The sequence below is a fragment of the Drosophila pseudoobscura genome, chromosome 2 (genome assembly GCF_009870125.1).
Source record: "Drosophila pseudoobscura strain MV-25-SWS-2005 chromosome 2, UCI_Dpse_MV25, whole genome shotgun sequence".
Classification (NCBI taxonomy): domain Eukaryota; kingdom Metazoa; phylum Arthropoda; class Insecta; order Diptera; family Drosophilidae; genus Drosophila; species Drosophila pseudoobscura.
This window is the reverse complement of record NC_046679.1, coordinates 31,632,038-31,659,432: the sequence shown is the minus strand read 5'-3', so window position 1 is coordinate 31,659,432 and position 27,395 is coordinate 31,632,038. Positions and strand designations below refer to the sequence as shown.

Below are 27,395 nucleotides of genomic sequence, written 5' to 3'. Positions count from 1 at the left end.
GTTTAACCAGATGTACGGCCTTTACATTACTCATGGGACCTGATTCTCCGCGACATTTTCCATACGCAACCCATCCCAGATTGGTTAATGCAATGGCTGGCCCAACGTATCCCATAGATCTCATTTGCTTTGGAGCTATCAAATGTAGGTTATCTAGTCCGATTAGTATTTCAGGTCTAGCATTTCTATAGCCTTTCACAGGAATACTCTTTATGTGTGGGTATTGCGAACTTAGCTCAGACACGTTTACGGATTGCTTCGGCAGCCGTAAATCCTTAATAGTCCTTACTCCGTTTAGTGCATAGACCTTGCCTCCACGTTCATCACATATTCCAATATTAAATCGGCTGACCAATTCCGTTGATGTCTTTTCTCCAAACCATTGCAATGTCAGACTTTCTTTGGGCCCATGCAATCCTAACTCGTCTGCCAGGCTTTAATTTATAAGGGTTACTGCAGAACCTTCATCCAAAAAGGCGTGGCACCTCACTATTTTATTTTTAGCATGAAGATTAACAGGCAATATCTTAAACAAAATCATTGAGCTAGCCTCATGCGTTGCTGTTCCTGTGAACTTTACTTCCTCGCCTGGTTGATTAACTGATTCTGCATGGAGCAAACGGTGAATGCGTTTGGCACATCCATCAAGTCCACATTGGTGATGTCGTCTACATTTTTGACTACGATGGCCGTACTTTAGGCAATTGAAGCATAATTTTCTTTCCCTTACATGCTGCCATTTTTTTTCAAGTGCTAACTGGGCAAATGAGTTACAGTTTTCCAAGTCGTGTTTCCCATTGCATGCGGAGCACGCCTTCGTGGTTACAAGTCCGATGTCGTTTGCATGGAATAGTCTCGACTTTTCCTTCTTTGGCTTGAACGTCGCCTGATCGTCAACCAATCCTGAGTCTTGCACTTCTTCGGCCAATCCCTGAAGCCATAGACTTTAAATGACTGATCGATTTTTCATCTCCTAGTTGCTTGGAATGGCGTGCCCACTCCAGTCTCTGTTGCACTGGCAACTTTAAGATTAACTCCTCCATTAATGTTGGGTTTTTTAACTGCTGACGTGCGTTAGCTGCTTCTAAGAATGAAGCCAAGTTTTGTACCTTCATTTTGAACTCTACTAATTGTTCCAATCTCCCTTCGCGAATGCTCGGAAATTCTCTAACAAAGCTCGAGAACATGACCGGATAAACAACATGGAGCAGAGCACATTGGACAACGACAGTAAGTTATATTAATTTATTGCTAAAAAAAATATATTTCATTTAAGGTGTTCATTGCAGATCCTGATGAGTACTTTTCGGAAATTATTGAGATGGACCTGGACGGATCTTGTAGCTCCAGCACCTTGTCTGGGCCTCCGCCAAAGAAAAAGAAAAAGACCGACATTTCGTTGCTGGCAGAGATCGCCCAGGAGCGTCTCGAACAACAAAAGGACCACCACGTTAGGCAGGAGAAGATGGTGGAGGACTTGATCAGCACCCAAACAAAATTCCAGAACGACTTATTAGAAGTCTTCATCATCCATTATAATAACCAAGAATTAATAAATCTTCCGCGCAAATTTAATGAACTTGTTATTGGCATCAGCTGTTTTTGATGGATGGTGGCAGTGTGAATCGGAGTTTCACATTTGTCAAAAAATCCCACCATTCCCCCGGGATGGGCTCAGTGTGCAGAGCCTATTAGGGTATGTGTACATTTCGCCCAAAGAGTTTTCTTTCTGGGCGTGATGCGTGCTGGAGCAGACGTAGACGCCGCTGCGGTAGATAATACGCCCAATACTACGCTGGTTTTCGCTGGTGTCTCGTTCTCTGCGCTTTCTTCACAACCCGAATCGGGGACCCTTGCCCTGTAAGTCTGGTTCACTATTATCTGTGTTACATTCAAGCTTTGCAAAAAAGCGGATGCCCTACGTTAGGAAAAGGTGCATACATTTTATCCTGACTTTTTCCACTAATTGTGCACTCACCCTACAAAGATGTTTTGGCACTGATTCGAATTGGTTTCACTGGAATTTATTTCCTTTTGTACCACTAAAAATGACCGTGGATGGTTTTAATAGGCTCGGATAAGTTTTGGGCTCTTTTAATCCACGTTGCAGCATTTTCCCTGGGGCTGTGCGCTTATACGTCTGCACATTGGAGTGGTTTGGAAGGAAAAGAACGATGGTCATGCTCCCAAAAGATCTTAGCAAGAGAGAGAGAGGTCGAAGGAGAAAGTAATGTCATTTTTGACAATTCATCTGTCTTTCTCTTCACTTGTCCCTCTTACGATACGTGTAACGTATCCTCTGCTCGCTGATGTCATTGCCAAAACGTCAAATTTACCCATGTGGTCTATTAACTACATTTTTTCATTTTTACGTTCGACAAACTGTTCATTACAATCTGTAGGCTTCATTTTTATAGTACGGTGATATGAATTATTGTAATCATTTAGTAAGTCATGCAAGGTACGTATCCACGTATGATTACCCTGCATACTAAACATTTTCCACATACGACTTTTTAATGCTCTATTAAAACGTTCACAAATAGATGCCGTAAGGTGTGTACATATATGTATGGTAATGGTTAATGTTATTCTTTTTCATAAACTCTCCGAAGGCTACATTAAAAAACTCCTTTCCTTAATCAGATTGAATATTTTTATGTTTATGTTTAGATATTTTTAATATTTTCTTCAATGCTGATAAAACATCTAAAGCGGTTTTAGACTTAACGGGAACGTGTCAATAACTGTCAGCCAGTATATATATCCTTTGTTTTACTGTCAGCCAGTATCTATATCCTTTTTATACCCGATACTCAAAATGAGTATTGGGGTATATTAGATTTGTGGTAAAAGTGGATGTGTGTAACGTCCAGAAAGAATCGTTTCCGACCCCATAAAGTATATATATTCTTGATCAGCATCAATAGCCGAGTCGATTGAGCCATGTCTGTCTGTCCGTCTGTTCGTCCCCTTCAGCACCTAGTGCTCAAAGACTATAAGAGCTAGAGCAACGATGTTTTGGATCCAGACTTCTGTGATATGTCACTGCTCCAAAAATATTTCAAAACTTTGCCCCGCCCACTTCCGCCCCCACAAAGGGCGAAAATCTGTGGCATCCACAATTTTGACGATACGAGAAAACTAAAAACGCAGAATCGTAGAAGATGACTATATCTTCTAGAGTGCAAAATCTGAACCAGATCGTATAATTATTACAGCCAGAATCACGAAAACAATTTCACTCTTTCTCGCTCTGTCTCACTCTAACACACAGGTTTCATGGTCGGTTTTGCCAATTGCAAAATATGAGTTCAAGGATCTCAGAACCTATAAAAGCCAGAGCAACCAAATTTGGTATCCACACTCCTGTGATATCGGACCTTGACCATTTCCTGTCCAAATTTCGCCACACCCCCTTCCGCCCCCGCAAAGGACGAAAATCTGAGGCAACCACAAATCTCAGAGACTATTAAGGCTAGAGTAACCAAATTTGGTACACACACTCCTTTAAGATGTCACTATAAAACGTATATCTCAGAATTTCGCCCCACCCCCATCCGCCCCCACAAAGGACGAAAATCTGTTGCATCCACAATATTGCAGATTTGAGAAAACTAAAAACGCAGAATCATAGATAATATCCATATCTATCAGGTTGCTGAATCTGGATCAGATCAGATCATTTTCATAGCCAAAAGGAACAAATCAATTTGCACTGGCTACGCAGCGCCTGACGTCACGCTCAGACTGATTTTCTGTCTCTCTCGCACGCACTCTTTGTCGTGTCGTTAAATATTCGCGGCGTCTGCCGGAGGAGAGCCATACTGACTTAGTATCGGGTATAACCGTAGAGTTGCGGTGTCCGCAGCAACTCACAACGTTCCCCCTCGTTTTTCCTTATAAAAGGGTATCATTTCAACTAAATCCACGTGCCACGTGTCATTAATTCCCATTTGTACGAATTTACGACGAATAAAATTTCTTCTAGCAGGCTTATGTATTTCATTAACAACTTGTTGCTTACTCATTTTTAATATAATTTATATTTTTTATTTTGTATGTTGGGATGATTGCTTATTTAAAAGTGTTTGCCTATACTCAAGAACATCGCGTTTTATTTAATTATACATTTTTTTTAAATTTCAAAGCAATAACGGGTTAAATCTATTTGCACCTTTATATCATAAGTACCGTCAAAATCAGCTAGTTGAACATACAATTTTTGTAAGGCTGTACACTTTGGAATAATATTATTATAGTAGAGGGATATTATTTGTTGCTTAAGTATCGTATTCCAACATAAAAATGTGGTAAAAAAATGTATAATCTTTAAAACGATCTCCAGGACTCACTATCAAATATAATTTTATTACCAAACTGATCTATTATAAACACATACTGCTTATCTGATTTTCGAAATCAGAATTACACTTAATTGTGGTCAATAATGAATGGTCTATAATTGTATCAGGCATCAAAAAATCATACTGATCAAGTTTCAATTGGATATACTCCTTGTATGTAACCAATTGCATCCATTCATCTTTATCTAAACCAACGAAATTTATTTTGCTTTGCTGCATCCAGATCATTGGAGTGAATTTTCTTGTAGTTGAAAGCTTTAAGCTTTAAATTATGTTTTATATAATATTCGAGACCGAAAATGACGTCGTGATCCTGCTTCTTTCTAGTGGACCTAATTCTTTTTGATTGAAGCGTGTCCATTTGGGTTGAATGCTTTTGTTAAACTAAGAACTCTTGCTGAATTGGGCTGTATATAAAGGAGATAGACATCAACGACTCATTCAGTTTCTTACAAAATCTCAAACCAACATGAATACAATCGACAGGAATTCAAGCGTTATGATTAATTTTCAATATCTCTTTGGAAATAATAAACAACTTTTTATTAAGGAATTGGCCTTTATGCCAGTAAAAAGTAACACCAAACTTCTTTCATTTCAATTGAATAATGAAATGATTAAACAACAAAATATTAATCGTCAAACCATAAATAGATTGGAATGGTCAGATGGTGAAATATCATATTTACGTTTTTCACCACTAAATAGATTTAGCATCGTCATTGTACGTGGTGAAATTAAAAAAAAAATTTTTCTTGGTATTTAAAAAATAATATTATTGATATCGATATAGGAAAAAGTCTCACATTTTATCCAAATTTTTTTTACAAATTGTAGAATCCACAAAAAAATTCCTCTTAGATGTGCTCTAAATAATTTATTTAAACTATTTGTTATCTTGGAAAATCTGGTCTGATGAGCTCGTGAGGTGGCTATACAGGTCATATAGGTAGGTCAGCTTCGAATAAGCGGACATCCCTAGGGAGAGTACAGAAAATAAGCAGCCCCGGACAGCCAGCGGGTGTTCGCGAAGTAGCAACACTGACGATGCGCTTGTGGTGCCGCCTCGTATAAGTAGCTCACACACTCCTCTATCCCTATACACTACTTACCCTCATCCCAACCCCCACATTCAGCTCAGACCGGGCCGGACTAAGAGCGTTATTCGAGCCGTGTCGAGAGTCAGCCTGGCTGGGGGCCCGGTATATAAAACTAGCCCAGTCGTTAACGGAGAGCTCAGGGACTTGGCAGTCCCCTGTTCTAAGTATGCCTTATCCGGGCAACGTGGATCTCTGCCCGGACGGATGCGCCATTCCTTTCGAGTTGGCTGGTACTTCTCCTCTTGTGGATGTGGTGTCTGGCTAGAATTGGAAGAAAAGAAAGTGATTAGGGGTTATCGGATCGTCTGTGGGGTTATCCAGAGCAATGTGTGTAAGCGGTCTGGAATTTACTATGTTTTCAGCGTTACACATTAGGCTATACAGTATGTCTTCTTTCAGGTTTTTGTCATGCAGCGCGTATCCTATGGCTCTCTTCACACTTCGTCCCAATCTTTCCCAGCACCACCTGCATGGGGGCTTAGCGGGCAATTAAACAGCCATTCGATCTGCTTGGTTGACAACTCGTTCGCTATTCTAATGTGATCGAGGTCCTGTAATTCTCTTTTCAATTCACGCTCAGCTCCCACCAAATTGGTACCATTGTCAGATCGGATTCTTACTGGTCTTCCGCGCCGCGCCATGAAGTTATGCAATACTCGAAGACACGTATCTGTTGTCAGGTCCCTGGCAATTTCCAAATGAATTGCTCTTATTGTAAGGCATGTAAATATGCATATCCAGCGTTTCTCGGTACTCCTTCCTCTTACAACCAGAAACGGTCCCATATAGTCGATTCCAACATATGAGAATGGGCGTACGTACGGAGAGAGTCTGTCCTTAAGAAGTTGTCCCATTAATGGCATTTTTGGTGAAGCTCTCAGGATTTTACAAGTCATACAATTTCTAGCTGCACGGCGAACCTCCTGCCGGCAGTGTGGTATGTAGTACTTTCTGCGTATTTCTGCTATAATTGTGTTTTCATTCTGGTGTTTCCATAGCTCGTGATAATGTCCCACGATCAATTTTGTAACGTGATGCCCTTGGGGCATTAATATTGGACGCCTGGTTTCTTCTCCAACCGAACATGCGTTATTAATACGCCCATTCATGCGGATCACTCCTCTTCCGTCTATGATCGGAGACAACTTCCACAGCTTGCTGTTCTTTTCGATGCACTGTCCAGTCAACAGCGCCACCCGCTCATCATGAAATGCAACATCCTGTACATTGCGGTACACTATGAGTACAGCTTCTTCAATTTCAGCTACATCAAGGTAGACTTTTCGTTTGATCTTACGATCACACATCCTGTAGACCCAAGCGACAACTCGCATCAGCCTTGTAAATGAAGAGAACCTTTCCAGCAACTCCCTGAATACGATATTGACAGATCCATCTGAAGACATCTCATTGATTGATAACGTAAACTTGCTTCTTAGTTCCAGTTCGTCTGTCTGAAGATCCTAGATTCCATTGACTTGCGTCCTCTTGAAGGAATTGAGGGCCTCTCAACCAGGAGGTTTCTCGAGTTCCAGATCTGAGTTTGGTGCCAAAGTCTGCCGGGTTATCTTTAGTAGGAACCCAATGCCAATCTTCCAACCTTGTGGCTTCAAGTATCTCGTCAATTCTGTGTCCTACATATGGCTTATATTTTCTGTGATTTGATTTAATCCATGTTAAGACAGTCTTGGAGTCGGACCACATGTGGACACATTTGGGGTTGACGTCGTGACCCTCAAGAATACATTTCCTGAGACGAGTTCCTAGCACTGCCGCCTGTAGCTCGAGCCTGGGTATGGTCGATAGTTTCATTGGGGCACACTTGGTCTTTCCCATTATAAATGCGGACTTCCATCCAGATTTCGTACGTATGCGCCAGTATCCAACTGCTGCATAAGCTGACTCACTCGCATCGCAAAATATGTGTAGTTCAATTGGTTCCCCAAAGAACTCTTCAGCGTAACATCGGGGTATCCTTATCTTGCATGCTTGGCTTAGGCTGCGCAACCAACATTTCCATTGCTTTATATCGTCGCCCTCAATTGGCTGGTCCCACTCTATTCGCTTTTGCCATATTGACTGCAGAAGCAGTTTAGCGATCAGGGAATATTCGGCTAGAATTCCAAATGGGTCAGACACAAACATTAGACGGTATTCTTGATCCTGAAAAGATTGATGCGTCAATTTTGTTAAACGAAAGTGAGAACCCAAATTCGTCGCTGCGTGTACACCAGTACATTCCCAGGACCTTTTGATAATGCGAAGATTCATCCCTATCAAGAGTTATGGGTTCAGCTACTTTTTCGTTACCAAAAACCTTGTTGAAGAATTTCGAATTGGACACAAACTTTCTCAGTTCGAATACTCCCTTTTTATGAATGTCAACTATCTCCTTCACGACTCTCACAGCCGATTCTTCGAATGAAAAACAATGCACCAAATCGTCCACATAATGGTTTTTAATAATGCCATTCACCGCATCTGGATACGATTCCCTAAATTCAAGTGCGTTTCTATTTTTCACGTATTGAGCAGAGGCCGGTGAACATTTGGCTCCAAAGGTCATGACCTGCATTTCATACTCCTTCATCTCGTCGCCTGGATTCTTCCTCCATAGTATGCGTTGGGCACATCGATCCTCCTTTCGTATTATGACTTGGTGGAACATTTCTGCTATGTCAGCACAGACTCCAATCGGATTCTGTCTGAACCTCATAAGAATGTCCGTTAGGGATTGATACCCGTCGGGGCCAGTCATGAGCATGGAGTTTAACGACACTCCATCGACTTCTGCAGCCGCGTCGAAAACAATTCTCAACTTGCCGGGCTTGTTAGGATTTAAGACCCCAAAATGAGGCAGGAACCATTCTTTTTTCTTGTCCACTTCCAGTTCATTGCTTGTGATATGCCGAATGTATGACTTTTCTTCGTATGCTTCCATCAGGTCGCAGTATTTTTTGTAGTACTCTGGATCATGTATAAGTTTTCTTTCCAAAGACAATTGTCTCTTTATTGCCATTTTCTTGCTGTCAGGCAAGACGACGTCCACTTTCCATAGTAATCCCGTTTCAAAACGGTCACCAATACGTTTTGTCGTGGTTGATAGCAATCGGTTCGATCTCTCAGTTTCTCGACCTTCTACGTGGTTTTTCACAATCCGCACATCCATTTCCGAATTCGTGATGTAGTCTCGCACCAACTGTTCAATGTGCTCGTCATTGTGTTTAACCAGATGTACGGCCTTTACATTACTCATGGGTCCTGATTCTCCGCGACATTTTCCATACGCAACCCATCCCAGATTGGTTAATGCAATGGCTGGCCCAACGTATCCCATAGATCTCATTTGCTTTGGAGCTATCAAATGTAGGTTATCTAGTCCGATTAGTATTTCAGGTCTAGCATTTCTATAGCCTTTCACAGGAATACTCTTTATGTGTGGGTATTGCGAACTTAGCTCAGACACGTTTACGGATTGCTTCGGCAGCCGTAAATCCTTAATAGTCCTTACTCCGTTTAGTGCATAGACCTTGCCTCCACGTTCATCACATATTCCAATATTAAATCGGCTGACCAATTCCGTTGATGTCTTTTCTCCAAACCATTGCAATGTCAGACTTTCTTTGGGCCCATGCAATCCTAACTCGTCTGCCAGGCTTTAATTTATAAGGGTTACTGCAGAACCTTCATCCAAAAAGGCGTGGCACCTCACTATTTTATTTTTAGCATGAAGATTAACAGGCAATATCTTAAACAAAATCATTGAGCTAGCCTCATGCGTTGCTGTTCCTGTGAACTTTACTTCCTCGCCTGGTTGATTAACTGATTCTGCATGGAGCAAACGGTGAATGCGTTTGGCACATCCATCAAGTCCACATTGGTGATGTCGTCTACATTTTTGACTACGATGGCCGTACTTTAGGCAATTGAAGCATAATTTTCTTTCCCTTACATGCTGCCATTTTTTTTCAAGTGCTAACTGGGCAAATGAGTTACAGTTTTCCAAGTCGTGTTTCCCATTGCATGCGGAGCACGCCTTCGTGGTTACAAGTCCGATGTCGTTTGCATGGAATACTCTCGACTTTTCCTTCTTTGGCTTGAACGTCGCCTGATCGTCAACCAATCCTGAGTCTTGCACTTCTTCGGCCAATCCCTGAAGCCATAGACTTTAAATGACTGATCGATTTTTCATCTCCTAGTTGCTTGGAATGGCGTGCCCACTCCAGTCTCTGTTGCACTGGCAACTTTAAGATTAACTCCTCCATTAATGTTGGGTTTTTTAACTGCTGACGTGCGTTAGCTGCTTCTAAGAATGAAGCCAAGTTTTGTACCTTCATTTTGAACTCTACTAATTGTTCCAATCTCCCTTCGCGAATGCTCGGAAATTCTCTAACGCGACTAATCTGGCTTTTTACGAGTTTCTCCGGTCTACCAAAATTTTGTTTAAAGGTCTCTAAAATATTTGAAACGTTAGAACTGTGAATAAGAAAACATTCAACGGTCTCCATAGCCTTGCCCTTTATTGCCTTTTGGAGGCGTAACATATTTTGCCGGTCACTGTATCCGTACTCTGCAGTGGTCATAGTGAAAGCTTCGTTGAACATTGGCCACTCTTCGGGATCACCATCAAACTCCGGTAGATCGTATTGGGGTATATTAGATTTGTGGTAAAAGTGGATGTGTGTAACGTCCAGAAAGAATCGTTTCCGACCCCATAAAGTATATATATTCTTGATCAGCACCAATAGCCGAGTCGATTGAGCCATGTCTGTCTGTCCGTCTGTTCGTCCCCTTCAGCACCTAGTGCTCAAAGACTATAAGAGCTAGAGCAACGATGTTTTGGATCCAGACTTCTGTGATATGTCACTGCTCCAAAAATATTTCAAAACTTTGCCCCGCCCACTTCCGCCCCCACAAAGGGCGAAAATCTGTGGCATCCACAATTTTGACGATACGAGAAAACTAAAAACGCAGAATCGTAGAAGATGACTATATCTTCTAGAGTGCAAAATCTGAACCAGATCGTATAATTATTACAGCCAGAATCACGAAAACAATTTCACTCTTTCTCGCTCTGTCTCACTCTAACACACAGGTTTCATGGTCGGTTTTGCCAATTGCAAAATATGAGTTCAAGGATCTCAGAACCTATAAAAGCCAGAGCAACCAAATTTGGTATCCACACTCCTGTGATATCGGACCTTGACCATTTCCTGTCCAAATTTCGCCACACCCCCTTCCGCCCCCGCAAAGGACGAAAATCTGAGGCAACCACAAATCTCAGAGACTATTAAGGCTAGAGTAACCAAATTTGGTACACACACTCCTTTAAGATGTCACTATAAAACGTATATCTCAGAATTTCGCCCCACCCCCATCCGCCCCCACAAAGGACGAAAATCTGTTGCATCCACAATATTGCAGATTTGAGAAAACTAAAAACGCAGAATCATAGATAATGACCATATCTATCAGGTTGCTGAATCTGGATCAGATCAGATCATTTTCATAGCCAAAAGGAACAAATCAATTTGCACTGGCTACGCAGCGCCTGACGTCACGCTCAGACTGATTTTCTGTCTCTCTCGCACGCACTCTTTGTCGTGTCGTTAAATATTCGCGGCGTCTGCCGGAGGAGAGCCATACTGACTTAGTATCGGGTATAACCGTAGAGTTGCGGTGTCCGCAGCAACTCACAACGTTCCCCCTCGTTTTTCCTTATAAAAGGGTATCATTTCAACTAAATCCACGTGCCACGTGTCATTAATTCCCATTTGTACGAATTTACGACGAATAAAATTTCTTCTAGCAGGCTTATGTATTTCATTAACAACTTGTTGCTTACTCATTTTTAATATAATTTATATTTTTTATTTTGTATGTTGGGATGATTGCTTATTTAAAAGTGTTTGCCTATACTCAAGAACATCGCGTTTTATTTAATTATACATTTTTTTTAAATTTCAAAGCAATAACGGGTTAAATCTATTTGCACCTTTATATCATAAGTACCGTCAAAATCAGCTAGTTGAACATACAATTTTTGTAAGGCTGTACACTTTGGAATAATATTATTATAGTAGAGGGATATTATTTGTTGCTTAAGTATCGTATTCCAACATAAAAATGTGGTAAAAAAATGTATAATCTTTAAAACGATCTCCAGGACTCACTATCAAATATAATTTTATTACCAAACTGATCTATTATAAACACATACTGCTTATCTGATTTTCGAAATCAGAATTACACTTAATTGTGGTCAATAATGAATGGTCTATAATTGTATCAGGCATCAAAAAATCATACTGATCAAGTTTCAATTGGATATACTCCTTGTATGTAACCAATTGCATCCATTCATCTTTATCTAAACCAACGAAATTTATTTTGCTTTGCTGCATCCAGATCATTGGAGTGAATTTTCTTGTAGTTGAAAAACCGCATTTAAGCTTTAAATTATGTTTTATATAATATTCGAGACCGAAAATGACGTCGTGATCCTGCTTCTTTCTAGTGGACCTAATTCTTTTTGATTGAAGCGTGTCCATTTGGGTTGAATGCTTTTGTTAAACTAAGAACTCTTGCTGAATTGGGCTGTATATAAAGGAGATAGACATCAACGACTCATTCAGTTTCTTACAAAATCTCAAACCAACATGAATACAATCGACAGGAATTCAAGCGTTATGATTAATTTTCAATATCTCTTTGGAAATAATAAACAACTTTTTATTAAGGAATTGGCCTTTATGCCAGTAAAAAGTAACACCAAACTTCTTTCATTTCAAACCACCATATCATCTGAATTAATTGAATAATGAAATGATTAAACAACAAAATATTAATCGTCAAACCATAAATAGATTGGAATGGTCAGATGGTGAAATATCATATTTACGTTTTTCACCACTAAATAGATTTAGCATCGTCATTGTACGTGGTGAAATTAAAAAAAAAATTTTTCTTGGTATTTAAAAAATAATATTATTGATATCGATATAGGAAAAAGTCTCACATTTTATCCAAATTTTTTTTACAAATTGTAGAATCCACAAAAAAATTCCTCTTAGATGTGCTCTAAATAATTTATTTAAACTATTTGTTATCTTGGAAAATCTGGTCTGATGAGCTCGTGAGGTGGCTATACAGGTCATATAGGTAGGTCAGCTTCGAATAAGCGGACATCCCTAGGGAGAGTACAGAAAATAAGCAGCCCCGGACAGCCAGCGGGTGTTCGCGAAGTAGCAACACTGACGATGCGCTTGTGGTGCCGCCTCGTATAAGTAGCTCACACACTCCTCTATCCCTATACACTACTTACCCTCATCCCAACCCCCACATTCAGCTCAGACCGGGCCGGACTAAGAGCGTTATTCGAGCCGTGTCGAGAGTCAGCCTGGCTGGGGGCCCGGTATATAAAACTAGCCCAGTCGTTAACGGAGAGCTCAGGGACTTGGCAGTCCCCTGTTCTAAGTATGCCTTATCCGGGCAACGTGGATCTCTGCCCGGACGGATGCGCCATTCCTTTCGAGTTGGCTGGTACTTCTCCTCTTGTGGATGTGGTGTCTGGCTAGAATTGGAAGAAAAGAAAGTGATTAGGGGTTATCGGATCGTCTGTGGGGTTATCCAGAGCAATGTGTGTAAGCGGTCTGGAATTTACTATGTTTTCAGCGTTACACATTAGGCTATACAGTATGTCTTCTTTCAGGTTTTTGTCATGCAGCGCGTATCCTATGGCTCTCTTCACACTTCGTCCCAATCTTTCCCAGCACCACCTGCATGGGGGCTTAGCGGGCAATTAAACAGCCATTCGATCTGCTTGGTTGACAACTCGTTCGCTATTCTAATGTGATCGAGGTCCTGTAATTCTCTTTTCAATTCACGCTCAGCTCCCACCAAATTGGTACCATTGTCAGATCGGATTCTTACTGGTCTTCCGCGCCGCGCCATGAAGTTATGCAATACTCGAAGACACGTATCTGTTGTCAGGTCCCTGGCAATTTCCAAATGAATTGCTCTTATTGTAAGGCATGTAAATATGCATATCCAGCGTTTCTCGGTACTCCTTCCTCTTACAACCAGAAACGGTCCCATATAGTCGATTCCAACATATGAGAATGGGCGTACGTACGGAGAGAGTCTGTCCTTAAGAAGTTGTCCCATTAATGGCATTTTTGGTGAAGCTCTCAGGATTTTACAAGTCATACAATTTCTAGCTGCACGGCGAACCTCCTGCCGGCAGTGTGGTATGTAGTACTTTCTGCGTATTTCTGCTATAATTGTGTTTTCATTCTGGTGTTTCCATAGCTCGTGATAATGTCCCACGATCAATTTTGTAACGTGATGCCCTTGGGGCATTAATATTGGACGCCTGGTTTCTTCTCCAACCGAACATGCGTTATTAATACGCCCATTCATGCGGATCACTCCTCTTCCGTCTATGATCGGAGACAACTTCCACAGCTTGCTGTTCTTTTCGATGCACTGTCCAGTCAACAGCGCCACCCGCTCATCATGAAATGCAACATCCTGTACATTGCGGTACACTATGAGTACAGCTTCTTCAATTTCAGCTACATCAAGGTAGACTTTTCGTTTGATCTTACGATCACACATCCTGTAGACCCAAGCGACAACTCGCATCAGCCTTGTAAATGAAGAGAACCTTTCCAGCAACTCCCTGAATACGATATTGACAGATCCATCTGAAGACATCTCATTGATTGATAACGTAAACTTGCTTCTTAGTTCCAGTTCGTCTGTCTGAAGATCCTAGATTCCATTGACTTGCGTCCTCTTGAAGGAATTGAGGGCCTCTCAACCAGGAGGTTTCTCGAGTTCCAGATCTGAGTTTGGTGCCAAAGTCTGCCGGGTTATCTTTAGTAGGCACCCAATGCCAATCTTCCAACCTTGTGGCTTCAAGTATCTCGTCAATTCTGTGTCCTACATATGGCTTATATTTTCTGTGATTTGATTTAATCCATGTTAAGACAGTCTTGGAGTCGGACCACATGTGGACACATTTGGGGTTGACGTCGTGACCCTCAAGAATACATTTCCTGAGACGAGTTCCTAGCACTGCCGCCTGTAGCTCGAGCCTGGGTATGGTCGATAGTTTCATTGGGGCACACTTGGTCTTTCCCATTATAAATGCGGACTTCCATCCAGATTTCGTACGTATGCGCCAGTATCCAACTGCTGCATAAGCTGACTCACTCGCATCGCAAAATATGTGTAGTTCAATTGGTTCCCCAAAGAACTCTTCAGCGTAACATCGGGGTATCCTTATCTTGCATGCTTGGCTTAGGCTGCGCAACCAACATTTCCATTGCTTTATATCGTCGCCCTCAATTGGCTGGTCCCACTCTATTCGCTTTTGCCATATTGACTGCAGAAGCAGTTTAGCGATCAGGGAATATTCGGCTAGAATTCCAAATGGGTCAGACACAAACATTAGACGGTATTCTTGATCCTGAAAAGATTGATGCGTCAATTTTGTTAAACGAAAGTGAGAACCCAAATTCGTCGCTGCGTGTACACCAGTACATTCCCAGGACCTTTTGATAATGCGAAGATTCATCCCTATCAAGAGTTATGGGTTCAGCTACTTTTTCGTTACCAAAAACCTTGTTGAAGAATTTCGAATTGGACACAAACTTTCTCAGTTCGAATACTCCCTTTTTATGAATGTCAACTATCTCCTTCACGACTCTCACAGCCGATTCTTCGAATGAAAAACAATGCACCAAATCGTCCACATAATGGTTTTTAATAATGCCATTCACCGCATCTGGATACGATTCCCTAAATTCAAGTGCGTTTCTATTTTTCACGTATTGAGCAGAGGCCGGTGAACATTTGGCTCCAAAGGTCATGACCTGCATTTCATACTCCTTCATCTCGTCGCCTGGATTCTTCCTCCATAGTATGCGTTGGGCACATCGATCCTCCTTTCGTATTATGACTTGGTGGAACATTTCTGCTATGTCAGCACAGACTCCAATCGGATTCTGTCTGAACCTCATAAGAATGTCCGTTAGGGATTGATACCCGTCGGGGCCAGTCATGAGCATGGAGTTTAACGACACTCCATCGACTTCTGTAGCCGCGTCGAAAACAATTCTCAACTTGCCGGGCTTGTTAGGATTTAAGACCCCAAAATGAGGCAGGAACCATTCTTTTTTCTTGTCCACTTCCAGTTCATTGCTTGTGATATGCCGAATGTATGACTTTTCTTCGTATGCTTCCATCAGGTCGCAGTATTTTTTGTAGTACTCTGGATCATGTATAAGTTTTCTTTCCAAAGACAATTGTCTCTTTATTGCCATTTTCTTGCTGTCAGGCAAGACGACGTCCACTTTCCATAGTAATCCCGTTTCAAAACGGTCACCAATACGTTTTGTCGTGGTTGATAGCAATCGGTTCGATCTCTCAGTTTCTCGACCTTCTACGTGGTTTTTCACAATCCGCACATCCATTTCCGAATTCGTGATGTAGTCTCGCACCAACTGTTCAATGTGCTCGTCATTGTGTTTAACCAGATGTACGGCCTTTACATTACTCATGGGTCCTGATTCTCCGCGACATTTTCCATACGCAACCCATCCCAGATTGGTTAATGCAATGGCCCAACGTATCCCATAGATCTCATTTGCTTTGGAGCTATCAAATGTAGGTTATCTAGTCCGATTAGTATTTCAGGTCTAGCATTTCTATAGCCTTTCACAGGAATACTCTTTATGTGTGGGTATTGCGAACTTAGCTCAGACACGTTTACGGATTGCTTCGGCAGCCGTAAATCCTTAATAGTCCTTACTCCGTTTAGTGCATAGACCTTGCCTCCACGTTCATCACATATTCCAATATTAAATCGGCTGACCAATTCCGTTGATGTCTTTTCTCCAAACCATTGCAATGTCAGACTTTCTTTGGGCCCATGCAATCCTAACTCGTCTGCCAGGCTTTAATTTATAAGGGTTACTGCAGAACCTTCATCCAAAAAGGCGTGGCACCTCACTATTTTATTTTTAGCATGAAGATTAACAGGCAATATCTTAAACAAAATCATTGAGCTAGCCTCATGCGTTGCTGTTCCTGTGAACTTTACTTCCTCGCCTGGTTGATTAACTGATTCTGCATGGAGCAAACGGTGAATGCGTTTGGCACATCCATCAAGTCCACATTGGTGATGTCGTCTACATTTTTGACTACGATGGCCGTACTTTAGGCAATTGAAGCATAATTTTCTTTCCCTTACATGCTGCCATTTTTTTTCAAGTGCTAACTGGGCAAATGAGTTACAGTTTTCCAAGTCGTGTTTCCCATTGCATGCGGAGCACGCCTTCGTGGTTACAAGTCCGATGTCGTTTGCATGGAATAGTCTCGACTTTTCCTTCTTTGGCTTGAACGTCGCCTGATCGTCAACCAATCCTGAGTCTTGCACTTCTTCGGCCAATCCCTGAAGCCATAGACTTTAAATGACTGATCGATTTTTCATCTCCTAGTTGCTTGGAATGGCGTGCCCACTCCAGTCTCTGTTGCACTGGCAACTTTAAGATTAACTCCTCCATTAATGTTGGGTTTTTTAACTGCTGACGTGCGTTAGCTGCTTCTAAGAATGAAGCCAAGTTTTGTACCTTCATTTTGAACTCTACTAATTGTTCCAATCTCCCTTCGCGAATGCTCGGAAATTCTCTAACGCGACTAATCTGGCTTTTTACGAGTTTCTCCGGTCTACCAAAATTTTGTTTAAGGGTCTCTAAAATATTTGAAACGTTAGAACTGTGAATAAGCAAACATTCAACGGTCTCCATAGCCTTGCCCTTTATTGCCTTTTGGAGGCGTAACATATTTTGCCGGTCACTGTATCCGTACTCTGCAGTGGTCATAGTGAAAGCTTCGTTGAACATTGGCCACTCTTCGGGATCACCATCAAACTCCGGTAGATCGTACAATTTTCTTTGCGTTTCCTGAGAAGGAACCGGTTGCCTAGGTGATGAGACTGCGTCTGATATCACTGAGGGCTCAGCCGTGGTTGATTGTGGTCGTGGCTCGCCAGTTGTCCTTCCACTAATACCAAGGGATTGCAGAAGTATATTAGTTTTTTCCATTTGAATTTGATTCATCCGCAGAACTTCCATTTGGAACTGCTGCATTTGCATTGCATTGGCCCGCTGACCATCTTGCATTTGGCACCACATCTCCATCATAACGTTAACAACGCCATGTGATTGGGCTCCTTTTGATGTGCCGGGCCCGGCCCCCTCCATATTTGGAGGGGTTTCACCTCGCGCGGTTTCTCTTTCCACTTTTCCCATCTCAACGTTGTCCTCGTCCATTTCATCCGTTGCCCTTAATTTGCTCATTGCTCTGGTGATCATCACCCGCAGACTAACCTTTCCCCAAATCAACAATCAAATTGGCACTTACCAAACAAACCACAATCCAGAAATTTTCACTCGATTTCATCAGCCAACTGCGCACTCAAGCCTCTAGTTGCTGGCCCGCAAGAACTTCGTTGGTTAGAGCGAGATGGCAGTATGTGCACGATCTCGCATACATACATATAAATGTGCGCTTTTTTCAGCTGCCTGACGTGCGCACCCACGTTGGACTCCGTCTTCTGCAATGTTTATTATCCACCCACAAGCGAGATGACTCTCTCCTTGTGGGTTCCGTCGCTTCTCCAATGTCCAGTATACTTCAGTGCTTGCACCACGAGTCTCTGCCCGTCTTCATACAAACTCCAAGAACTCTAGCGTCATTGGCTTCCAAGAAGCGAAATAAAAGTTGTTGAGTCCAGGAACGTGAGAATTGCGGATAAAACACAATCGCTTATCTTCATATGTGCTTCGGCGTTGGTTGCGTTTTATTTCCTATTTGCAAAAGGAGGTTAATACATTTTATTCTTATATGTAGGTAATATATCTACGCACGCTTCGTCTTTTCTCCCCGCTCTTTTTTCGACTGCTCAAACTCATGTGACCTTATTGTCTTTTCATAGTGTGGCCATTTTTCTTCTCTCTTTTTTCTTTATGTAGGGTATCTGTGCCCTTGCTTAAAACTAAGTATATATAAGCTAATTTTTCTCGACAACAGGTATCTTAAAAGGAATGACGGCACGTGGACTAACTCCAGTGAGGAGTCCCTGCACATTCTACTAGACACGCATTTCCTAGGGTGCACAACCATCGAGACGGTACATCTCCCAGGAGAGGGACCGGTAACCTCGATGGATCACATCCTCACAAAACGTAACATAAGCTGGGCAATAAACAGCTTCAACCCATTCAAATCGCCAGGCCCAGACCAGGTAATCCCGGCCCAACTTCAGAAGGCCGGGGATACGGCCATCAACTGGCTACAAGGTATCTTTAGGAAGATACTGGTTGTGGGTACAATCCTGCGAGCATGGCTTAAGGCAAAGATAGTCTTCATTCCCAAAGCAGGGAAAGCCTCGCACTCAACTGCAAAGGACTTTAGACCAATCAGCCTTTCGTCCTTCCTCCTCAAAACCTTTGAGAGAATCGTCGGGCTGCAACTGAGGACAACTATACACCCTCAGTTGCTGTCAGGCGCACAGCATGCCTACCGGAAAGGAAAATCCACGGAAACGGCTCTTCATGAAGTGAACTCAGCGGTAGAGAAATCTCTGCATCACAAAGAGTACTCACTCATAGCCTTTCTCGATATTGAGGGAGCTTTCAACAACGTTGTACCGGGCGCCATTATAGAAGCCCTGACTGACCTGGGGGTGGACCGTCACTTGGTGATGCTCATTGATCAATTGCTCACATGCAGGACGGTGACATCATCGATGGGATCGTCCGCCCAGTCAAGGTATGTCAACAGAGGCACCCCGCAAGGTGGTGTCATGTCTCCTCTTCTGTGGAACATAACAGTCAACAAGATTCTATGTGACCTAGAAGGGGGGGCTGCAAAGTCGTGGCCTATGCGGACGACGTTGCGATTATCTTCTCGGGGAAATACACCCAAGCACTGTGCGGCTTAATGTCCAAAAAGCTAGCGCAACTGTCGGATTGGACAGAATCGCGCGGTCTGGGAGTAAATCCCTAAAAAACGGAAATCGTATTATTCACAAATAAATACAAGGTCCCTCCCCTCAACCCTCCAATACTACAAGGATGCAGGCTCTCCTTTAGCGACAGTGCCAGTTACTTAGGGTTGGTAATTGACAAGAAGCTTAGCTGGAACCTGAATGTGAAAGACAGAGTGAAGAAGGCAATGACTGCACTCTACACATGCAAAAAAGCTATTTGGCTAAGATGCGGTATGATCCAAGCATAGTCCAATGGATATATAAAGCTATAGTTAGACCAATACTACTCTACGGAGTTACGGTGTGGTGGCCGGCAATATCAAAAAGGGCGATCACCAAGCAACTGGGCAAAGTCCAGCGGACTGCCGCCCTATGTATCAGCGGAGCTCTTCGCACCACCCCAAATGATGCGCTAAATGCCATCCAATGCCTACAGAGCCTTGACCTCGCAGGAAAGGAACGGGCAGACGCAGCATCAATACTCAGAGACTCAGATCAATGGGTGCATAGTGCATAGGTCACTCAGCCATATTAAAAAATAGCAGTACCGTCTCCTCAAAAACAGACTACCAAGTTCCAAGAGAGTACACAGTCACTCCCTTCGAAACAATCATCCCTCACTAAGACGAATGGCTCGAGGGAGTCCCGGGCCCAGATGGGGCCATAAACATCTACACAGATGGATCAAAGCTGGACGACAGAGTCGGAGGGGTATCTACTCTGAACCGCTAAACATAAGGCATTACTTCAGGCTCCCAGATCATTGCAGTGTCTTTCAAGCGGAAGTCATAGCAATCAGGGATGCTCTAGACTGCCTACAAGCGGCTGCCGTTACGGCAACCAAGCTAAACATTTATAGCGACAGCCAGGTTGCGATCAAATCGCTAAGTGCGATTTCCTCGAACTCGGCCACCGTGGCAGGTGGTGCGAGCGAGCAGGTGGTGCCGAGCGAGCCCGGCAGCCGCCGGGAAAATTCTAACTACGCTGACTACTGTAATAGTGACTCATATGTTTATATTTTCAGTTTATATTCAACACTTATAATAAGTAGTTGTTTAAAATGGAATCATTTAAGCGTTGGTTTGAAAAGGATCCTCAGAAAAGCGGATACACACAAGTTGTTTAAAATGGAATCATTTAAGCGTTGGTTTGAAAAGGATCCTCAGAAAAGCGGATACACACAAGTTGTTTATTGTAATTATTGCGAATCTGATACTCACTTAGAAAAAACTGTCCCAAAAAGCGCGATCAGGAGACGCGTAATTAAAATATCTTAGATGTTGGAAAACATTTATAAAATATCAGTAAATAAAACATAACCAAAAATGTTTAAGCGGACCTTCAGGGTCTGGTATTTAGAAAATTTAATAAACAAAAGGAATGATTTGCTGAGCATTTCAATTAATCGAATAATTTGGTGTTATGGAGAGGAGCATGCTAAACCAACTTTTAATACCATCGAAACCCTATGCAAAAAGGAGGATTTTTACTTGTTTTAATAAGTTCATTGCTTTCGGGGACTGGAAAAATATTGAACAATGCTCAAAAATAAGCATCAATTGAACAAAGTTATTTTAATGCATCCGAATGCATATCAAAAATTGGTAAATTATGCCCAGAAAACGATTTAATAAATATAATGTTTTTACCTATTTATACTGCCTATTTAAATGAATAAAAAAACTAGTGACTGTAATAAATGGATTAAAATACGGCAAGAATTGTGTTACTATCAAAATAAAAAAGAAACGAGGGGGAACGTTGTGCGTTGCTGCGGACACCGCAACTCTACAGTTATACCCGATACTAAGTCAGTATGGCTCTCCTCCGGCAGACGCCGCTAATATTAAACGACACGACAAAGAATGCGTGCGAGAGAGACAGAAAATCAGTCTGAGCGTGACGTCGGGCGCTGCGTAGCCACTGCAAATTGATTTGTTCCTTTTGGCTATAAAAATGATCTGATCTGATCCAGATTCAGCAACCTGATAGATATGGTCATTATCTATGATTCTGCGTTTTTAGTTTTCTCAAATCTGCAATATTGTGGATGCAACAGATTTTCGTCCTTTGTGGGGGCGGAAGGGGGTGGGGCGAAATTTTGAGATATACGTTTTATAGTGAGATCTAACAGGAGTGCGAATACCAAATTTGGTGGCTCTAGCGTTAATAGTCTCTGAGATCTGTGAATATCCCCAGATTTTCGTCCTTTGCGGGTGGGGAAGGGGGTGTGGCGAAATTTTGAAACAAACTCGTCTCGGTCCGATATATTAGGAGTGTGGATACCAAATTTGGTTGCTCTAGCTTTTATAGTCTCTGAGATCTAGGCGCTAATGTTTTACTCTAAGCAAAACCGGCTATGCTACGTGTGTGTTAAAGAGAGACAGGGCGAGAAAAAATGAAATTGTTTTCTTGATGCTGGCTATAATAATAATAGTAGCTTTAAAAATGTGGGTGCCACATATTTTTGTCCTTTGTGGGGGCGGAAGTGGGCGGGGCGAAGTTTTGAAATATTTTTGTAGCAGTGATATATCACAGAAGTCTGGATCCAAAACATCGTTGCTCTAGCTCTTATAGTCTTTGAGCAATATGCGCTAATAGGGACGGACAGACGGGCAGACAGACAGACATGGCTCAATCGACTCGACTATTGATGCTGATCAAGAATATATATACTTTATGGGGTCGGAAACGATTCCTTCTTGACGTTACACACATCCACTTTTACCACAAATCTAATATACCCCAATACTCATATTGAGTATCGGGTATAAAAACCAGCATTGACTAAAGTGAAGCTTACTGATAAACAGTGAAAGCTAAGAGTAAAACTTAAGAGGTATAAAAGTGAAACAAATCCATTTCAAGACTTGAAATACGTAAGTGGACGAGAATAGTTGATGAGGTCTGTTAGAAACAGTAAGGCCGTGCAAATTGGAAAAAACAAAATTAATTGGTTTTCCTATAATTAATAAACTGCAGAACGTAGGACTAACGAGGAGGAACGTTGTGAGTTGCTGCGTACACCGCAACTCTACATTTATACCCGATACTTAATCAGTATGGCTCTCCTCCGGCAGACGCCGACAAAGAGTGCGTGCGAGGGAGATAGAAAATCAGTCTGAGCGTGACGTCGGGCGCTGCGTAGCCACTGCAAATAGATGTGTTCCTTTTGGCTATAAAAATGATCCGATCTGATCCAGATTCAGCAACCGGATAGATATGGTCATTATCTATGATTATGCGTTTTTAGTTTTCTCGTATCCTCAATATTGTGGATGCAACAGATTTTTGTCCTTTGTTGTGGCGGAAGGGGGTGGGGCGAAATTTGGAGATATACGTTTTATAGTGAGTGAAAAATTAGAAGAGTTTTTCTAATTAATTACCGAAAACTTTGGGTGGCTGTAATTTAAATTATTTATTTGGCGGGGCGAAAAACTTGATACGCTCGATCTATTTCAAGGTTGGCGAACAACTATATTTTCTTCACAATTCAAATCTCTTACTCTAGCTATCATACGGTGGCAAAGCGGAGCGAATTCGCCAAGAGCGAGAGACCGAACTTTTATTGCGCTCCCGAATTTGCAGCCCCAGGACATATTCGCGGGACCATCGCTGCCAAAACGCTTGCCTGACTGACGAGACAAGTCGCCATCGCCGCAAGCAACTGAGACTCTCCTGGTCCGGAATCCGCGGTGCTGGGGGGGCGATGAGCGACCCGCCTGTCAGCAGGTGCCCGGGTGTTAGGGCCTCGCCGTCGCTTGGATCTTGGCTGATGGCTCCCAGCGGCCTCGAGTTCATTATGGCCTCGATGCCGACGAGGACTGTGGCGAGTTCTTCGGCGGTTAGGAGCGCGCTGCCTACCGCCCGTAGGAGTAGGCTCTTGGCAGTTCTTACACCTGCCTCCCATAGCCCTCCCATAGCCCTCCCATGTGAGGAGCTCGCGGCGGTATGAACGCATTTTAGGTGAACCGCCTTGGACGCAAAACAAACAAAAAGCTCAATGTATGACTTGTATGGGGGCCTTCCGCGAATTTTCAATGTCGTGTGCACTGGTCCACAAAAATCAACGCCGCAAATTGAAAATGGGCGGAGAGCACGGAGTCGATCTGCGGGTAAATTCCCCATGAGTTGCGTCAGCAATCGAGGCTTGCATTTAAAACAGCGCATACATGATCGAACTGTCTGACGGCAGACCCCCTGAGCGTTCACTATCCACACTCTCTGTCGAAGGATGCTCACAAGTGCTCGTGGGCCGACATGAAAATTCGAATGGTGCAGATGACGAATATAGCTTCGCACGAATTGCGAGCGCTCAGGCAAAAGCAGAGGAAACTTGGCATCGTATGATATAGGAGCTTTGGCTAGTCGCCCCCCCACTCGCAACAACGAAAAGTTACACCAAGTCCCTGTGTCTTCATGGATGAATGGGTTCAACCGCTGAAGACTAGGACCAATTGTAGATCCTTTCCTAACCTTTTCGATTTCTCCTTGATACTCGTGATGCTGGACGATTTCGACAATTTTATAAAAGCCTTCATTGTATTCGGTCGGTGAGATAGTTTTTTCGAATTTTAGGCTTGGGTCTTTACATTTTCTTATAAAGCGGAACACATACACGAACACTCTAAGCAGTTTGAGGTGTGACGAGAATCCCTCGATGACATCTAACAGCTCCGAACTTCGCACAGCCGCGGTCAGCCCGACCACAGTCTTTCTCTTTTCCAGCTGAAGATCATCGGAGTGTTCGAAATGAGCGTTCTTGGGCCAGTTTTCTTTTTCCTCTTTCAGAAATGATGTTCCTTCGAACCAAATTGACTGAACGATTTCGTCGACGTCACAACCTCATGAGACAATATCTGCTGGGTTCTGTTTCGTGGGTACATGCCGCCACGTAGCATCATCTGACCACTCTTGAATCTCAGCCACTCTATTTGAAACGAAAGTCGACAACGACGATGGATGAGACCGGATCCAATAGAGAGTTACCTCTGAATCCGACCAATAAACGACTCGTTCAATGGGCACGTTTAATAGGGGCTTGATTCTGTGACAGAGATCTGCGAGAAGGTGAGCGGCATATAACTCAAGCCTTGGGAGCGTTTTGGTCTTGAGCGGCGCTACTTTGGATTTCGAAGTCAACAATGATACTTTTAAACCTTCTGCAGTTCTGCTACGTATATAGACGCACGCTCCATACGCTCTCATGGAGGCGTCAGCAAAGGCATGTATTTGAACCGGTGACATCGGATCGGAATACACAAACCGAGATATGGATATGTCTTCCAATTGAGATAGTGTATTTTTCAACTTATTCCACGCTGTTTCCAAATGCAGCGGGATCGACTCATCCCAATCTAGTTTGTTAAGCCAAAGCTCCTGCAATAGGATCTTGCCTTTCATAACGATGGGACTTAATAAACCAAGGGGGTCAAACAACTTTGATGTCACCGATAGTATGTTCCGTTTTGTCGCTCGGAGACCCATAACTGAATTGTCAATTTTGAACTTAAAGGCATCGTCAGTAGGTAACCATGAGATTCCTAACGGCTTTGTCGACTCTGAATCCGAGATCCTCTAAGCGGCGAATGTTTTTTACTCTACTTTTGAGCTTAATCTTTAAGTCTTCAAGAGTGTGTTTACTTTTTTCTGCCATAATGGTTGTGTTTTTATTTATTTATTTATTATTATTTTTTTTTTTTTTTAAGTTTTAAATTTTTGAACGAGAACGATAATCGAAAACGAATTTTAATTGAATGTCGAGGCACGAGGTATCAAGGGAAAGAGTTGTTGCAAGTAACAGCCGCAAACAATATACCCGTTAGATACAGGGTAGCGCGTCACTTGGCAAGTAACAGCCGAAAACAATATACCCGTTAGATACAGGGTAGCGCGTCACTTGGCAAGTAACAGCCGAAAACAATATACCCGTTAGATACAGGGTAGCGCGTCACTTGGCGCACCGTTGAGCTCAAGAGCGGCAACGAAAATTCTCCCAACAAATACAACGCAAGCAGCAGTGGAGAAGCGAAAGCGAAAACGAAATAATGCACCGGTGCTGCTGCTTGTATGTATGTGTGGATATTTTCTATACGCCTTAAGGTGAAAAAAAGGAAAAATCGGTAAGTAAATTATTATTTATTTAATAGTATAGTATAGTGCACAAAATTTGAGTTTGGGAGCAGTATAAGACCCCAAAAAGACAACAATCTACACATTCTGTGTATATGTACAAATTAAACAACTGCGGCAGCGGATTGTGTTTTTAAAAAGGTTTTTATTTTACTTCGAACTTAACTTCACTGATATAGATATAAGTAGAGGGTCACAAAGGAGTTCCGGGCAAGGGATTGCGCGATATTAATATTTATCTAGACTTTGCGGTGTCGCTGCTCGATCAAGACTGATTTGAACTTTCTGATCTTTGCATCGTTGATCCCTTTCGGGAATCGTTTTTCTATAAACATTTCAATTGATTTCGCCATCCCGAGTATTGGATTTCGTCATCCAAAGAGAGAACTGTAAAAGGCCTAAAGTGCAGGATCTGCAAAAAGCCGGGAGTGAGATTGTTTATGAGAAGCCGGGTGTGGGCAAACATTGGTTTTCCATTTAGGCGAGTGTCAAAGATTGGGATTGCGGCGGGGGCGCTTGAGATTGTACATCTTAGAAATCAATTAGGCGGAGGCCCAAGATTGAAATTGTTTTCGTTTTGGAAAGCCAGAGATTGTTTACAACTCGTATAAGAGCTCAATGGAATTGGGTACGTTAACTCCCCCCATTCTTAAATGTTTCGTCCCGATACATTTTGAAGTTCTGATAGAGCTCTAATTTCTTCTGACAGTATTTGAATGTTGCTTTCCACTATTTCCTCTGACGGTATTCTTATTGATTTAATAAGTACAAATTTGGTTAATTTATAGCCGAAGTAAAATAACATTAACAATATCAAAATGATTAAAAATAATGTTGTTAATGGTAAGGCCGTATTACCTAATGTTATAAGGGGATTTAAAATATTAACATTATCAAAAGAAAATTGCTTATCATTCGATTGTATATAATCGACTAATTCAAAATCGCTATATCTATGATGCGATATATATTTTAGAATTTTACCCTTATCATTTATGTGGGTTATATTATTTATTACAATTGTGTTGTTGAATATAAGGAGATACGATCCTAACAAAGTAGTATTGTCTACGATATTTTTGCCTGAAACTAATATGGCACCATCCTGAATGATGTCTATTTCTTTGTTTTTTTCCCTTTTTTTAGTGCAGTTGGCTTTAAAGCCATTAAGTAAATTGGTGAAACAGGTACTCTTTAAATTTATTTGTGCGTAATTGTTAAAAGTTTTACTTTTAAAATTATTCATTAAATAGTATTTCTCCTTACATTCACAAACTTTTTCACTTATAACTAACATACCATCATTTTGTGAGATGGCTCTTGCATGGTAAAACTTGCAAATATCTTTAATTTGAGGATATTTTATGTAAATGATTATTAAATCTGCATTTCGAATTATTTTAACCGTTGCAATGTCCAACAGATCAGACAGTTCAACATTATGTTTTTCATGCTTATAAATGTCCTTTATTTCGTTTTTATTTAAAATTTTTGTATTGAAAATGTTTACTTTTAAGAGGGTTATGGTATCAACTAAATTTAGTAGGTCAAAAGTTATTAATTTTAAACGATGCTTTCTCAGTATCGTTTCTTCATTGAAGATGACATTCTTTAATGAATTTGATAGCAATTCAATTTCTTTGAAAAATTTGGAATTTATTACAAATTGTTTATTATTATTTTCAGTTAATTCATTTACTTTATTTTGTATTTTCAAAAAGTCGTCATGATCAG

At 41.8% G+C, this 27,395-nt stretch overlaps 2 protein-coding genes across 3 annotated transcripts; one reads left to right on the top strand and one right to left on the bottom strand.

Annotated features, from left to right (window-relative positions):
- The first annotated feature begins 1,160 nt into the window (after window positions 1-1,160).
- LOC26532031 (uncharacterized) lies at window positions 1,161-2,200 on the top strand. The gene is made up of 3 exons (XM_015182965.2): window positions 1,161-1,230; window positions 1,290-1,519; window positions 2,111-2,200. The coding sequence occupies exons 1-3, from the start codon at window positions 1,203-1,205 to the stop codon at window positions 2,198-2,200; spliced, it is 348 nt and encodes a 115-aa protein (XP_015038451.2). The 5' UTR covers window positions 1,161-1,202.
- Window positions 2,201-12,692: 10,492 nt separating this feature from the next.
- LOC117185107 (uncharacterized) lies at window positions 12,693-18,499 on the bottom strand. 2 transcript variants are annotated; one of them, XR_004470620.1, is made up of 3 exons: window positions 18,406-18,498; window positions 17,900-18,345; window positions 12,693-13,040 (listed from the first exon to the last, which is right to left on the bottom strand). XR_004470620.1 is itself a non-coding variant. In XM_033384982.1 (2 exons), the coding sequence occupies exon 2, from the start codon at window positions 17,848-17,850 to the stop codon at window positions 16,891-16,893; it is 960 nt and encodes a 319-aa protein (XP_033240873.1). In that variant the 5' UTR covers window positions 17,851-18,345; window positions 18,406-18,499; the 3' UTR covers window positions 16,094-16,890. The 2 variants fall into 2 exon arrangements, 1 of the variants encoding a protein (XP_033240873.1); XM_033384982.1 differs by lacking the exon at window positions 12,693-13,040 and having other exon boundaries at window positions 16,094-18,345; window positions 18,406-18,499.
- Between the last annotated feature and the right edge of the window lie 8,896 nt (window positions 18,500-27,395).